Source organism: Oncorhynchus keta, chromosome 19 (genome assembly GCF_023373465.1).
Source record: "Oncorhynchus keta strain PuntledgeMale-10-30-2019 chromosome 19, Oket_V2, whole genome shotgun sequence".
Classification (NCBI taxonomy): Eukaryota; Metazoa; Chordata; class Actinopteri; order Salmoniformes; family Salmonidae; genus Oncorhynchus; species Oncorhynchus keta.
The window spans coordinates 49,803,868-49,816,327 of record NC_068439.1 but is presented as its reverse complement, the minus strand read 5'-3'; the positions used below and the strand labels follow the sequence as shown (position 1 = coordinate 49,816,327).

The 12,460-nt window shown below is 52.4% G+C and overlaps 1 protein-coding gene and 1 long non-coding RNA gene across 7 annotated transcripts in view; both read left to right on the top strand.

Annotated features, from left to right (window-relative positions):
* The window catches only part of LOC118398407 (mitogen-activated protein kinase-binding protein 1-like), a 49,553-nt gene that overhangs the window by 17,272 nt on the left and 19,821 nt on the right, over nucleotides 1–12,460 (top strand). For all 4 annotated transcript variants that reach the window (XM_052470723.1, XM_052470721.1, XM_052470722.1 and 1 more), the window contains exons 8-16: nucleotides 51–211; nucleotides 505–694; nucleotides 862–990; nucleotides 1,192–1,376; nucleotides 1,456–1,673; nucleotides 1,859–1,929; nucleotides 7,919–8,116; nucleotides 8,667–8,778; nucleotides 8,878–8,941. In XM_052470723.1, the coding sequence (XP_052326683.1) occupies nucleotides 51–211; nucleotides 505–694; nucleotides 862–990; nucleotides 1,192–1,376; nucleotides 1,456–1,673; nucleotides 1,859–1,929; nucleotides 7,919–8,116; nucleotides 8,667–8,778; nucleotides 8,878–8,941 (1,328 nt within the window). The remainder of the gene's footprint in view (nucleotides 1–50; nucleotides 212–504; nucleotides 695–861; nucleotides 991–1,191; nucleotides 1,377–1,455; nucleotides 1,674–1,858; nucleotides 1,930–7,918; nucleotides 8,117–8,666; nucleotides 8,779–8,877; nucleotides 8,942–12,460) is intronic.
* Nucleotides 3,234–7,908, top strand: LOC127909411 (uncharacterized). 3 transcript variants are annotated; one of them, XR_008071054.1, is made up of 4 exons: nucleotides 3,234–3,406; nucleotides 6,250–6,627; nucleotides 6,669–7,595; nucleotides 7,853–7,908. It is a non-coding gene; the product is annotated as an uncharacterized LOC127909411 (long non-coding RNA). The 3 variants fall into 3 exon arrangements; XR_008071053.1 differs by having other exon boundaries at nucleotides 5,910–6,627; XR_008071052.1 differs by lacking the exon at nucleotides 3,234–3,406 and adding an exon at nucleotides 5,507–5,553 and having other exon boundaries at nucleotides 5,690–6,627.

Sequence of the window (12,460 nt, the reverse complement as noted above, 5' to 3'; positions counted from 1 at the left end):
TGAGTCATTGGTAGACTGATTGGTTGATTGATCTCTTCCTGTCCCCGTAGACCAGTGTGGCCAGGGCTCTGTGTGTGTCAGAGGAGCTGATCTTCTGTGGCTGTGCTGATGGGATGGTGCGAGCCTTCAGCCCTGCAGACCTGGGGTTCATCTGTACCCTGCCAAGACCACACCACCTTGGCACTGACGTGTCCAGCATCACACAGGCCAGGTGTGACACACACACACACACACACACACACACACACACACACACACACACACACACACACACACACACACCTCTGGGTAGAAGTTACCCTTAGGTATAGATCTAGGATCAGCTTACCCGTCCCAATGCTAACCTTAACATTTAAGGTGGGGGAATACGAAACTAACCTTAGGTCAGTTTCTAGAGGCATCTTCACAAACCCTGTTTTGCAACCAATATTAGGAGCTGAAGCAGGTTTCTCCTGGTACACCATGCATTAACATAAGTCACACATGACTTTTTTCTCCCATCAGCCACCTGTTCTCCAACAAGATGTCTGCCCGCTACCCTGACTCTGTGGCGGTGACCTATGACCCGGCCAGTCATTGGTTGAGCTGTGTGTATAATGACCACAGCCTGTATGTGTGGGATGTCAGGGACCTCCACAGGGTAGGCAAGGTGCATTCTGCCCTCTACCATGCCGCCTGTGTCTGGGACCTACAGGTAAAACGTCAAGATATCAGAGTACTATTTGAGGGCTGTAGAGATGATTAAGTGTCTCATCAGTTGAGGCTATATGGAAGTACTTCAGTACGATGCAGAGTGAGTGTTCTTTTACAATACCATCGCATCCTTCTCCATGTGTTCTTCCTCCCCTCTCTCTTCTCCAGATGGTCCCGGAGGTCCCAGAGTCTGGCCGGTCTTCGGGAGAGTTCCTCAGCTGTTCAGCAGACAACACTGTCCGACTGTGGAGTACAGAGAGGCAGGGACACACACATCCGCAGAATGTTCTCAGTAAGGTATGTGTCCAATACTTAACAGTGTACTCTAGTAGATACCGACCCACCTCTGCATGTAAAAAGCTGTGTTGTGTCGAGAAACTGTTAACCCTCTTGCTGTATTGGCTCCTGGGAGTCATCTTTCTCCCTCACCCCCGCTGGTCTCCAGCCATCCTTCTCTGGCCATTCTTCCTTCTTTCATCCACCTCTCTTACCCCTCAGGACTTGTTGAAGGTGATCTATATGGATGAAAATACCGCCGCCCTGGTGGAAACGGAGGGAAGTGTGTCTGTTAGCACAGAGAAGACGGACGGACAGACGGCAGAGACCAGGACAGGCATTAGGACCATCTGTGTCAGCCCCGATGGGAAACACCTGGCGTCTGGAGACCGCAACGGGATGCTGAGGTACGGAACGGGAAGAGAATGGAATGGAGGCTGGTTATGTCTGTGCAGGCTGTGTGTTTGATGTGTGTGTGTTCTGCAGGGTTCATGACCTCAGCAGTATGACAGAGATTCAGAAGGTGGAGGCCCATGACTCAGAGATCCTGTGTCTGGAATACTCTAAACCAGAGACGGGTCTGAAGCTGTTAGCCACCGCTAGCCGCGACCGTCTGATCCACGTCCTGGATGCTGAGAAAGACTACGGCCTAGTCCAGACCCTGGACGAACACTCTTCATCCATCACCGCTGTCCGATTCGCTGGTGAGTGACCTGTAACCTCCCGGTATCAGAGAGAAAGACGTTACCATGACGTCAACATATGTAAAACAGAAACGGTCTATGTGGTAACGTTTGACATTAGGAGATGATGTATGTAAGATCTTTGTCATGGTCAAAGCTCTGGGGTTGTTCTCATGGCTAGGGTTACTTTGCCTCTCCCCCCTCAGCCAATGACAACAAGGTGAGGATGATCAGCTGTGGAGCAGACAAGAGCATCTACTTCCGTACGGCTCACAGGGTAAAGCACTCAACACTCAGTCAGGCTACACAGGGTAAGGCACTCAGCACTCAGTCAGGCTACACAGGGTAAGGCACTCAACACTCAGTCAGGCTACACAGGGTAAGGCACTCAACACTCAGTCAGGCTACACAGGGTAAGGCACTCAACACTCAGTCAGGCTACACAGGGTAAGGAACACGTTAGGGTATCAAGTTGCAATTACGGAAGTCCAACATTTGCGTTGTTGTAAATGCAACGTTTTGTAACTAACTGGGTTTTCAGTATCTCAACATTTGCAAAAGAGACCGCAGTCATCATCATCCACTCTTCATCCTTCCCTTTTCAAATCTCCCTATAATAATGGATAGGGGAATGGGACTACTGTTATGTTCTGGAACATTAGTCCATCGCAGGGACAGGGTTCCACTTCCAGACCCAAAAATGTCTTGTTAACTTCCTGCTAGCATCTTTCCCAGTGTAAATAGACATTATTTGAGTGGCAGTTTAGGAAACAAACACTGACATACATCTCTCGCTCTCAATCTGATCTTCTCTGGCAGTGCTCTCTGTTCCATCTATTATCATGCTCTTTGTTTTTACCAAGTGGCTGCCTGTCGGTATTTAATTCAGAGAAATTGCACACGGCCCCCATCTTGTTTTTCAGAGTTTTAAAAACATCCGTTACCGTCTGTAAGTGAATGTAGCTCTGCTTGTACATGAACTGCAGACACTGAGCATAGAGAGTAGAATACCTTAAGATGATAGCATTATTGTTCAAGAGAAAGCTAAATAACGCCGACAGAGGTTGTTGTTGTTCTCTCCCCCCTCAAACAGACGGAGGTACAGAGGTTGTTGTTGTTGTTGTTGTTCTCTCCCCCCTCAAACAGACGGAGGTACAGAGGTTGTTGTTGTTCTCTCCTCTCCCTCAAACAGACTGAGGTACAGAGGTTGTTGTTGTTCTCTCCTCTCCCTCAAACAGACTGAGGTACAGAGGTTGTTGTTGTTCTCTCCCCCCTCAGACAGACTGAGGTACAGAGGTTGTTGTTGTTCTCTCCCCCCTCAGACAGACTGAGGTACAGAGGTTGTTGTTGTTCTCTCCCCCCTCAGACAGACTGAGGTACAGAGGTTGTTGTTGTTCTCTCCTCTCCCTCAGACAGACGGAGGTACAGAGGTTGTTGTTGTTGTTGTTGTTCTCTCCCCCCTCAGACAGACTGAGGTACAGAGGTTGTTGTTGTTCTCTCCTCTCCCTCAAACAGACTGAGGTACAGAGGTTGTTGTTCTCTCCTCTCCCTCAAACAGACTGAGGTACAGAGGTTGTTGTTCTCTCCCCCCTCAGACAGACTGAGGTACAGAGGTTGTTGTTGTTCTCTCCTCTCCCTCAGACAGACTGAGGTACAGAGGTTGTTGTTGTTGTTCTCTCCTCTCCCTCAGACAGACTGAGGTACAGAGGTTGTTGTTGTTCTCTCCTCTCCCTCAGACAGACTGAGGTACAGAGGTTGTTGTTGTTGTTCTCTCCTCTCCCTCAGACAGACTGAGGTACAGAGGTTGTTGTTCTCTCCCCCCTCAGACAGACGGAGGTACAGAGGTTGTTGTTCTCTCTCCCCTCAGACAGACGGAGGTACAGAGGTTGTTGTTCTCTCTCCCCTCAGACAGACGGAGGTACAGAGGTTGTTGTTCTCTCCTGTCCCTCAGACAGACGGAGGTACAGAGGTTGTTGTTGTTCTCTCCTCTCCCTCAGACAGACGGAGGTACAGAGGTTGTTGTTGTTCTCTCCTCTCCCTCAGACAGACGGAGGTACAGAGGTTGTTGTTGTTCTCTCCTCTCCCTCAGACAGACGGAGGTACAGAGGTTGTTGTTGTTCTCTCCTCTCCCTCAGACAGACGGAGGTACAGAGGTTGTTGTTGTTCTCTCCTCTCCCTCAGACAGACGGAGGTACAGAGGTTGTTGTTGTTCTCTCCTCTCCCTCAGACAGACGGAGGTACAGAGGTTGTTGTTGTTCTCTCCTCTCCCTCAGACAGACGGAGGTACAGAGGTTGTTGTTGTTCTCTCCTCTCCCTCAGACAGACAGAGGTACAGAGGTTGTTGTTCTCTCCTCTCCCCACCCAGACAGACGGAGGTACAGAGGTTGTTGTTATCTCCCCATCCAGACAGACGGGAGGTACAGAGGTTGTTGTTATCTCCCCATCCAGACAGACGGGAGGTACAGAGGTTGTTGTTCTCTCCTCTCCCTCAGACAGACAGAGGTACAGAGGTTGTTGTTGTTCTCTCCTCTCCCTCAGACAGACAGAGGTACAGAGGTTGTTGTTGTTCTCTCCTCTCCCTCAGACAGACAGAGGTACAGAGGTTGTTGTTGTTCTCTCCTCTCCCTCAGACAGACGGAGGTACAGAGGTTGTTGTTCTCTCCTCTCCCTCAGACAGACGGAGGTACAGAGGTTGTTGTTCTCTCCCCCCTCAGACAGACGGAGGTACAGAGGTTGTTGTTCTCTCCTCTCCCTCAGACAGACGGAGGTACAGAGGTTGTTGTTCTCTCCTCTCCCTCAGACAGACAGAGGTACAGAGGTTGTTGTTCTCTCCTCTCCCCACCCAGACAGACGGAGGTACAGAGGTTGTTGTTCTCTCCTGTCCCTCAGACAGACGGAGGTACAGAGGTTGTTGTTCTCTCCTGTCCCTCAGACAGACGGAGGTACAGAGGTTGTTGTTGTTCTCTCCTCTCCCTCAGACAGACGGAGGTACAGAGGTTGTTGTTGTTCTCTCCTCTCCCTCAGACAGACGGAGGTACAGAGGTTGTTGTTGTTCTCTCCTCTCCCTCAGACAGACGGAGGTACAGAGGTTGTTGTTGTTCTCTCCTCTCCCTCAGACAGACGGAGGTACAGAGGTTGTTGTTGTTCTCTCCTCTCCCTCAGACAGACGGAGGTACAGAGGTTGTTGTTGTTCTCTCCTCTCCCTCAGACAGACAGAGGTACAGAGGTTGTTGTTGTTCTCTCCTCTCCCTCAGACAGACAGAGGTACAGAGGTTGTTGTTGTTCTCTCCTCTCCCTCAGACAGACGGAGGTACAGAGGTTGTTGTTCTCTCCTCTCCCTCAGACAGACAGAGGTACAGAGGTTGTTGTTGTTCTCTCCTCTCCCTCAGACAGACGGAGGTACAGAGGTTGTTGTTATCTCCCCATCCAGACAGACGGAGGTACAGAGGTTGTTGTTATCTCCCCATCCAGACAGACGGGAGGTACAGAGGTTGTTGTTCTCTCCTCTCCCTCAGACAGACAGAGGTACAGAGGTTGTTGTTGTTCTCTCCTCTCCCTCAGACAGACAGAGGTACAGAGGTTGTTGTTGTTCTCTCCTCTCCCTCAGACAGACAGAGGTACAGAGGTTGTTGTTGTTCTCTCCTCTCCCTCAGACAGACGGAGGTACAGAGGTTGTTGTTCTCTCCTCTCCCTCAGACAGACAGAGGTACAGAGGTTGTTGTTGTTCTCTCCTCTCCCTCAGACAGACTGAGGTACAGAGGTTGTTGTTGTTGTTCTCTCCTCTCCCTCAGACAGACTGAGGTACAGAGGTTGTTGTTGTTCTCTCCTCTCCCTCAGACAGACGGAGGTACAGAGGTTGTTGTTGTTCTCTCCTCTCCCTCAGACAGACGGAGGTACAGAGGTTGTTGTTCTCTCCTCTCCCTCAGACAGACGGAGGTACAGAGGTTGTTGTTGTTCTCTTCCCCCTCAGACAGACGGAGGTACAGAGGTTGTTGTTGTTGTTCTCTCCTCTCCCTCAGACAGACAGAGGTACAGAGGTTGTTGTTGTTCTCTCCTCTCCCTCAGACAGACGGAGGTACAGAGGTTGTTGTTGTTCTCTCCTCTCCCTCAGACAGACGGAGGTACAGAGGTTGTTGTTGTTCTCTCCTCTCCCTCAGACAGACGGAGGTACAGAGGTTGTTGTTATCTCCCCATCCAGACAGACGGAGGTACAGAGGTTGTTGTTATCTCCCCATCCAGACAGACGGAGGTACAGAGGTTGTTGTTCTCTCCTCTCCCTCAGACAGACTGAGGTACAGAGGTTGTTGTTCTCTCCCCATCCAGACAGACGGAGGTACAGAGGTTGTTGTTATCTCCCCATCCAGACAGACGGAGGTACAGAGGTTGTTGTTGTTGTTCTCTCCTCTCCCTCAGACAGACGGAGGTACAGAGGTTGTTGTTATCTCCCCATCCAGACAGACGGAGGTACAGAGGTTGTTGTTATCTCCCCATCCAGACAGACGGAGGTACAGAGGTTGTTGTTATCTCCCCATCCAGACAGACTGAGGTACAGAGGTTGTTGTTCTCTCCTCTCCCTCAGACAGACGGAGGTACAGAGGTTGTTGTTCTCTCCTCTCCCTCAGACAGACTGAGGTACAGAGGTTGTTGTTCTCTCCCCCCTCAGACAGACTGAGGTACAGAGGTTGTTGTTCTCTCCCCCCTCATACAGACTGAGGTACAGAGGTTGTTGTTCTCTCCCCCCTCAGACAGACGGAGGTACAGAGGTTGTTGTTCTCTCCCCCCTCAGACAGACGGAGGTACAGAGGTTGTTGTTCTCTCCCCCCTCAGACAGACGGAGGTACAGAGGTTGTTGTTCTCTCCCCCCTCAGACAGACGGAGGTACAGAGGTTGTTGTTCTCTCCTCTCCCTCAGACAGACTGAGGTACAGAGGTTGTTGTTGTTCTCTCCTCTCCCTCAGACAGACTGAGGTACAGAGGTTGTTGTTCTCTCCCCCCTCAGACAGACTGAGGTACAGAGGTTGTTGTTCTCTCCTCTCCCTCAGACAGACTGAGGTACAGAGGTTGTTGTTCTCTCCCCCCTCAGACAGACTGAGGTACAGAGGTTGTTGTTCTCTCCTCTCCCTCAGACAGACGGAGGTACAGAGGTTGTTGTTATCTCCCCATCCAGACAGACGGAGGTACAGAGGTTGTTGTTATCTCCCCATCCAGACAGACGGAGGTACAGAGGTTGTTGTTCTCTCCTCTCCCTCAGACAGACTGAGGTACAGAGGTTGTTGTTCTCTCCCCATCCAGACAGACGGAGGTACAGAGGTTGTTGTTATCTCCCCATCCAGACAGACGGAGGTACAGAGGTTGTTGTTGTTGTTCTCTCCTCTCCCTCAGACAGACGGAGGTACAGAGGTTGTTGTTATCTCCCCATCCAGACAGACGGAGGTACAGAGGTTGTTGTTATCTCCCCATCCAGACAGACGGAGGTACAGAGGTTGTTGTTATCTCCCCATCCAGACAGACTGAGGTACAGAGGTTGTTGTTCTCTCCTCTCCCTCAGACAGACGGAGGTACAGAGGTTGTTGTTCTCTCCTCTCCCTCAGACAGACTGAGGTACAGAGGTTGTTGTTCTCTCCCCCCTCAGACAGACTGAGGTACAGAGGTTGTTGTTCTCTCCCCCCTCATACAGACTGAGGTACAGAGGTTGTTGTTCTCTCCCCCCTCAGACAGACGGAGGTACAGAGGTTGTTGTTCTCTCCCCCCTCAGACAGACGGAGGTACAGAGGTTGTTGTTCTCTCCCCCCTCAGACAGACGGAGGTACAGAGGTTGTTGTTCTCTCCCCCCTCAGACAGACGGAGGTACAGAGGTTGTTGTTCTCTCCTCTCCCTCAGACAGACTGAGGTACAGAGGTTGTTGTTGTTCTCTCCTCTCCCTCAGACAGACTGAGGTACAGAGGTTGTTGTTGTTCTCTCCTCTCCCTCAGACAGACTGAGGTACAGAGGTTGTTGTTCTCTCCTCTCCCTCAGACAGACTGAGGTACAGAGGTTGTTGTTCTCTCCCCCCTCAGACAGACTGAGGTACAGAGGTTGTTGTTCTCTCCTCTCCCTCAGACAGACGGAGGTACAGAGGTTGTTGTTCTCTCCCCCCTCAGACAGACGGAGGTACAGAGGTTGTTGTTCTCTCCTCTCCCTCAGACAGACGGAGGTACAGAGGTTGTTGTTCTCTCCTCTCCCTCAGACAGACTGAGGTACAGAGGTTGTTGTTCTCTCCCCCCTCAGACAGACGGAGGTACAGAGTTCAGGCGCTCTCACCACGTGGTGAGAAAGACCACTCTGCATGACATGGATGTAGAGCCCAGCTGTAAGTACGCTGCCGTGGGCTGCCAGGACCGATGCATCAGGATCTTCAACATCAGCAATGGGAAGCAGAAGACATTCTACAAGGGTTCACAGACTGAGGATGGCAGCCTGCTTAAGGTTTAGTATCATTCAACTCTTAAACTCTTGTCAAAAACAGAGAAAATGTCAACTCTCTGTTGCTGCTCCTCAAAGAAGGTCTTTATGAAGCTTGTGATAGTTACAGCGTTTCGACTGGAGATGTGCACTGATATGGCGTCAAATCTGTATCCATGTCATTTTGGTTTGACTAAATAGCATTGCAACTGTGTGGACTTCACTTAACACGGATTTGTGACATTCAGACAACTTGCTTGCCCATTGGGCCAGGTCACAGGTGTGAATGTTCTGGGGGCTAAACCTACCCACCCAGTTTTGGCGTACAATGGGAAGTCTGTGGATGGCCCATCAGCAGGCAGTTAACTATGCTAAACTGAGAGCCGGTGAGATGATTTTGTGCCTGCGGGAACAGTCCCGTATGCTCTTTTACATAGTAATTTACAGCAAGGATAAACCGATATCAAGATATGCCTGGCTCCGATTGATATCAAACGATATTGATATCATTTGAATTGTCGATATTGGTGCCGTCACTAGTTTCACCCTTTTTGTTCTGTTATGTCCCATGCAGGTGCAGACTGATCCGTCTGGTCAGTACGTTGCCACCAGCTGCTCTGATAAGAACATCAGCATCTTTGACTTCCGCTCTGGAGTGTGTGTGGCCACCATGTTTGGACACTCTGGTAACAGACCATGATATACTGTACACACACGAACACACACACACACAGAGTATCAAATCAACCTACCACCCAGCTGATTCATTCTTTTCCTGCTCTCAGAGATAGTGACTGGGATGAAGTTCACCAACGACTGTAAACATCTGATCTCTGTGTCTGGGGACAGGTATGACCTCTGCCCTGGTGTGTGTGAGTCTGCCTGTCTGTCTGTCTGTCTGGCTGTCTGGCCTGTCTGATGTCTGGCCTGTCTGCCTGTCTGATGGCCTGCCTGTCTGATGGCCTGTCTGTCTGATTGCCTGTCTGTCTGGCCTGTCTGTCTGATTACCTGCCTGTCTGATTGCCTGTCTGTCTGCCTGTCTGATGTCCTGTCTGCCTGCCTGCCTGTCTGATGGCCTGTCTGATGGCCTGTCTGTCTGATTGCCTGCCTGTCTGATTGCCTGTCTGTCTGTCTGCCTGTCTGATGTCCTGTCTGCCTGCCTGCCTGTCTGATGGCCTGTCTGTCTGGCCTGTCTCTCTGTCTAATTGCCTGTCTGTCTGGCCTGTCTGTCTGCCTGTCTGTCTGATTGCCTGTCTGTCTGTCTGCCTGTCTGATGGCCTGTCTGATGGCCGGCCTGTCTGTCTGATTGTCTGTCTGATGGCCTGTCTGTCTGTCTGATGGCCTGTCTGTCTGTCTGATGGCCTGTCTGTCTGTCTGATGGCCTGTCTGTCTGTCTGATGGCCTGTCTGTCTGTCTGATGGCCTGTCTGTCTGTCTGATGGCCTGTCTGTCTGTCTAATGGCCTGTCTGTCTGTCTGATGGCCTGTCTGTCTGATGGCCTGTCTGTCTGATGGCCTGTCTGTCTGATGGCCTATGTCTGTCTGATGGCCTGTCTCTGTCTGTCTGTCTGTCGGCCTGTCTGTCTGTCGGATGGCCTGTCTGTCTGTCTGTCGGCCTGTCTGTCTGTCGGATGGCCTGTCTGTCTGTCGGATGGCCTGTCTGTCTGTCGGATGGCCTGTCTGTCGGATGGCCTGTCAGCCTGTCTGCCAGTTTGCCTGTCTGATGGCCTGTCAGCCTGTCTGCCAGTTTGCCTGTCTGATGGCCTGTCTGTCTGTCTGTCTGATGGCCTGTCTGATGGCCTGTCTGTCTGTCTGATGGCCTGTCTGTCTGATGGCCTGTCTGTCTGATGGCCAGTCTGTCTGTCTGCCTGTCTGTCTGTCTGATGGCCTGTCTGCCTGCCCGCCTGCCTGCCCGCCTGCCTGCCTGCCCGCCTGCCTGCCTGCCCGATGGCCTGTCTGTCTGATGGCCTGTCTGTCTGCTGGCCTGTCTGTCTGCTGGCCTGTCTGTCTGCTGGCCTGTCTGTCTGATGGCCTGCCTGTCTGATGGCCTGTCTGCCTGTCTGATGGCCTGTCGTCTGGCCTGTCTGTCGTCTGGCCTGTCTGTCTGATGGCCTGTCTGCCTGTCTATCTGATGGCCTGCCTGCCTGTCTGATGTCCTGCCTGCCTGCCTGCCTGCCTGCCTGTCTGATGGCCTGTCTGATGGCCTGTCTCTCTGTCTAATTGCCTGTCTGTCTGATTGCCTGTCTGTCTGGCCTGTCTGATGGCCTGTCTGCCTGTCTGATGTCCTGTCTGCCTGCCTGCCTCTGGCCTGTCTGATGGCCTGTCTGATGGCCTGTCTGCCTGTCTGATGTCCTGTCTGATGTCCTGTCTGCCTGCCTGCCTGTCTGATGGCCTGTCTGATGGCCTGTCTGATGGCCTGTCTCTCTGTCTAATTGCCTGTCTGTCTGATTGCCTGTCTGCCTGCCTGTCTGATTGTCTGTCTGTCTGTCTGTCTGTCTGTCTGTCTGTCTGATGGCCTGTCTGTCTGTCTGATGGCCTGTCTGTCTGTCTGATGGCCTGTCTGTCTGTCTGATGGCCTGTCTGTCTGATGGCCTGTCTGCCTGATGGCCTGTCTGTCTGATGGCCTGTCTGTCTAATGGCCTGTCTGTCTGTCTGTCTGATGGCCTGTCTGTCTGTCTGATGGCCTGTCTGTCTGTCTGATGGCCTGTCTGTCTGTCTGATGGCCTGTCTGTCTGTCTGTCTGTCTGTCTGTCTGTCTGTCTGTCGGCCTGTCTGTCTGTCGGCCTGTCGGCCTGTCGGCCTGTCTGTCTGTCGGATGGCCTGTCTGTCTGTCGGATGGCCTGTCTGTCGGATGGCCTGTCAGCCTGTCTGCCAGTTTGTCTGTCTGATGGCCTGTCTGTCTGATGGCCTGTCTGTCTGTCTGTCTGTCTGTCTGTCTGTCTGTCTGTGTCTGTCTGCCTGTCTGATGGCCTGTCTGATGGCCGGCCTGTCTGTCTGATTGTCTGTCTGATTGTCTGTCTGATGGCCTGTCTGTCTGTCTGATGGCCTGTCTGTCTGTCTGATGGCCTGTCTGTCTGTCTGATGGCCTGTCTGTCTGTCTGATGGCCTGTCTGTCTGTCTGATGGCCTGTCTGTCTGTCTGATGGCCTGTCTGTCTGTCTGATGGCCTGTCTGTCTGTCTGATGGCCTGTCTGTCTGTCTGATGGCCTGTCTGTCTGTCTGATGGCCTGTCTGTCTGATGGCCTGTCTGTCTGATGGCCTATGTCTGTCTGATGGCCTGTCTCTGTCTGTCTGTCTGTCGGCCTGTCTGTCTGTCGGATGGCCTGTCTGTCTGTCTGTCGGCCTGTCTGTCTGTCGGATGGCCTGTCTGTCTGTCGGATGGCCTGTCTGTCGGATGGCCTGTCAGCCTGTCTGCCAGTTTGCCTGTCGGATGGCCTGTCAGCCTGTCTGCCAGTTTGCCTGTCTGATGGCCTGTCTGTCTGTCTGTCTGATGGCCTGTCTGATGGCCTGTCTGTCTGTCTGATGGCCTGTCTGTCTGATGGCCTGTCTGTCTGATGGCCTGTCTGCCCGCCTGCCTGCCCGCCTGCCTGCCTGTCTGCCTGTCTGTCTGATGGCCTGTCTGTCTGATGGCCTGTCTGTCTGCTGGCCTGTCTGTCTGCTGGCCTGTCTGTCTGCTGGCCTGTCTGTCTGATGGCCTGCCTGTCTGCCTGTCTGTCTGATGGCCTGTCTGTCTGATGGCCTGTCTGTCTGATGGCCTGTCTGTCTGCTGGCCTGTCTGTCTGCTGGCCTGTCTGTCTGATGGCCTGTCTGCCTGTCTGATGGCCTGTCGTCTGGCCTGTCTGTCGTCTGGCCTGTCTGTCTGATGGCCTGTCTGCCTGTCTATCTGATGGCCTGCCTGCCTGTCTGATGTCCTGCCTGCCTGCCTGCCTGCCTGCCTGTCTGATGGCCTGTCTGATGGCCTGTCTCTCTGTCTAATTGCCTGTCTGTCTGATTGCCTGTCTGTCTGGCCTGTCTGATGGCCTGTCTGCCTGTCTGATGTCCTGTCTGCCTGCCTGCCTGTCTGGCCTGTCTGATGGCCTGTCTGATGGCCTGTCTGCCTGTCTGATGTCCTGTCTGATGTCCTGTCTGCCTGCCTGCCTGTCTGATGGCCTGTCTGATGGCCTGTCTCTCTGTCTAATTGCCTGTCTGTCTGATTGCCTGTCTGTCTGGCCTGTCTGCCTGTCTGTCTGATTGCCTGCCTGTCTGATTGCCTGTCTGTCTGTGTCTGCCTGTCTGATTGTCTGTCTGATTGTCTGTCTGTCTGTCTGTCTGTCTGTCTGTCTGATGGCCTGTCTGTCTGTCTGATGGCCTGTCTGTCTGTCTGATGGCCTG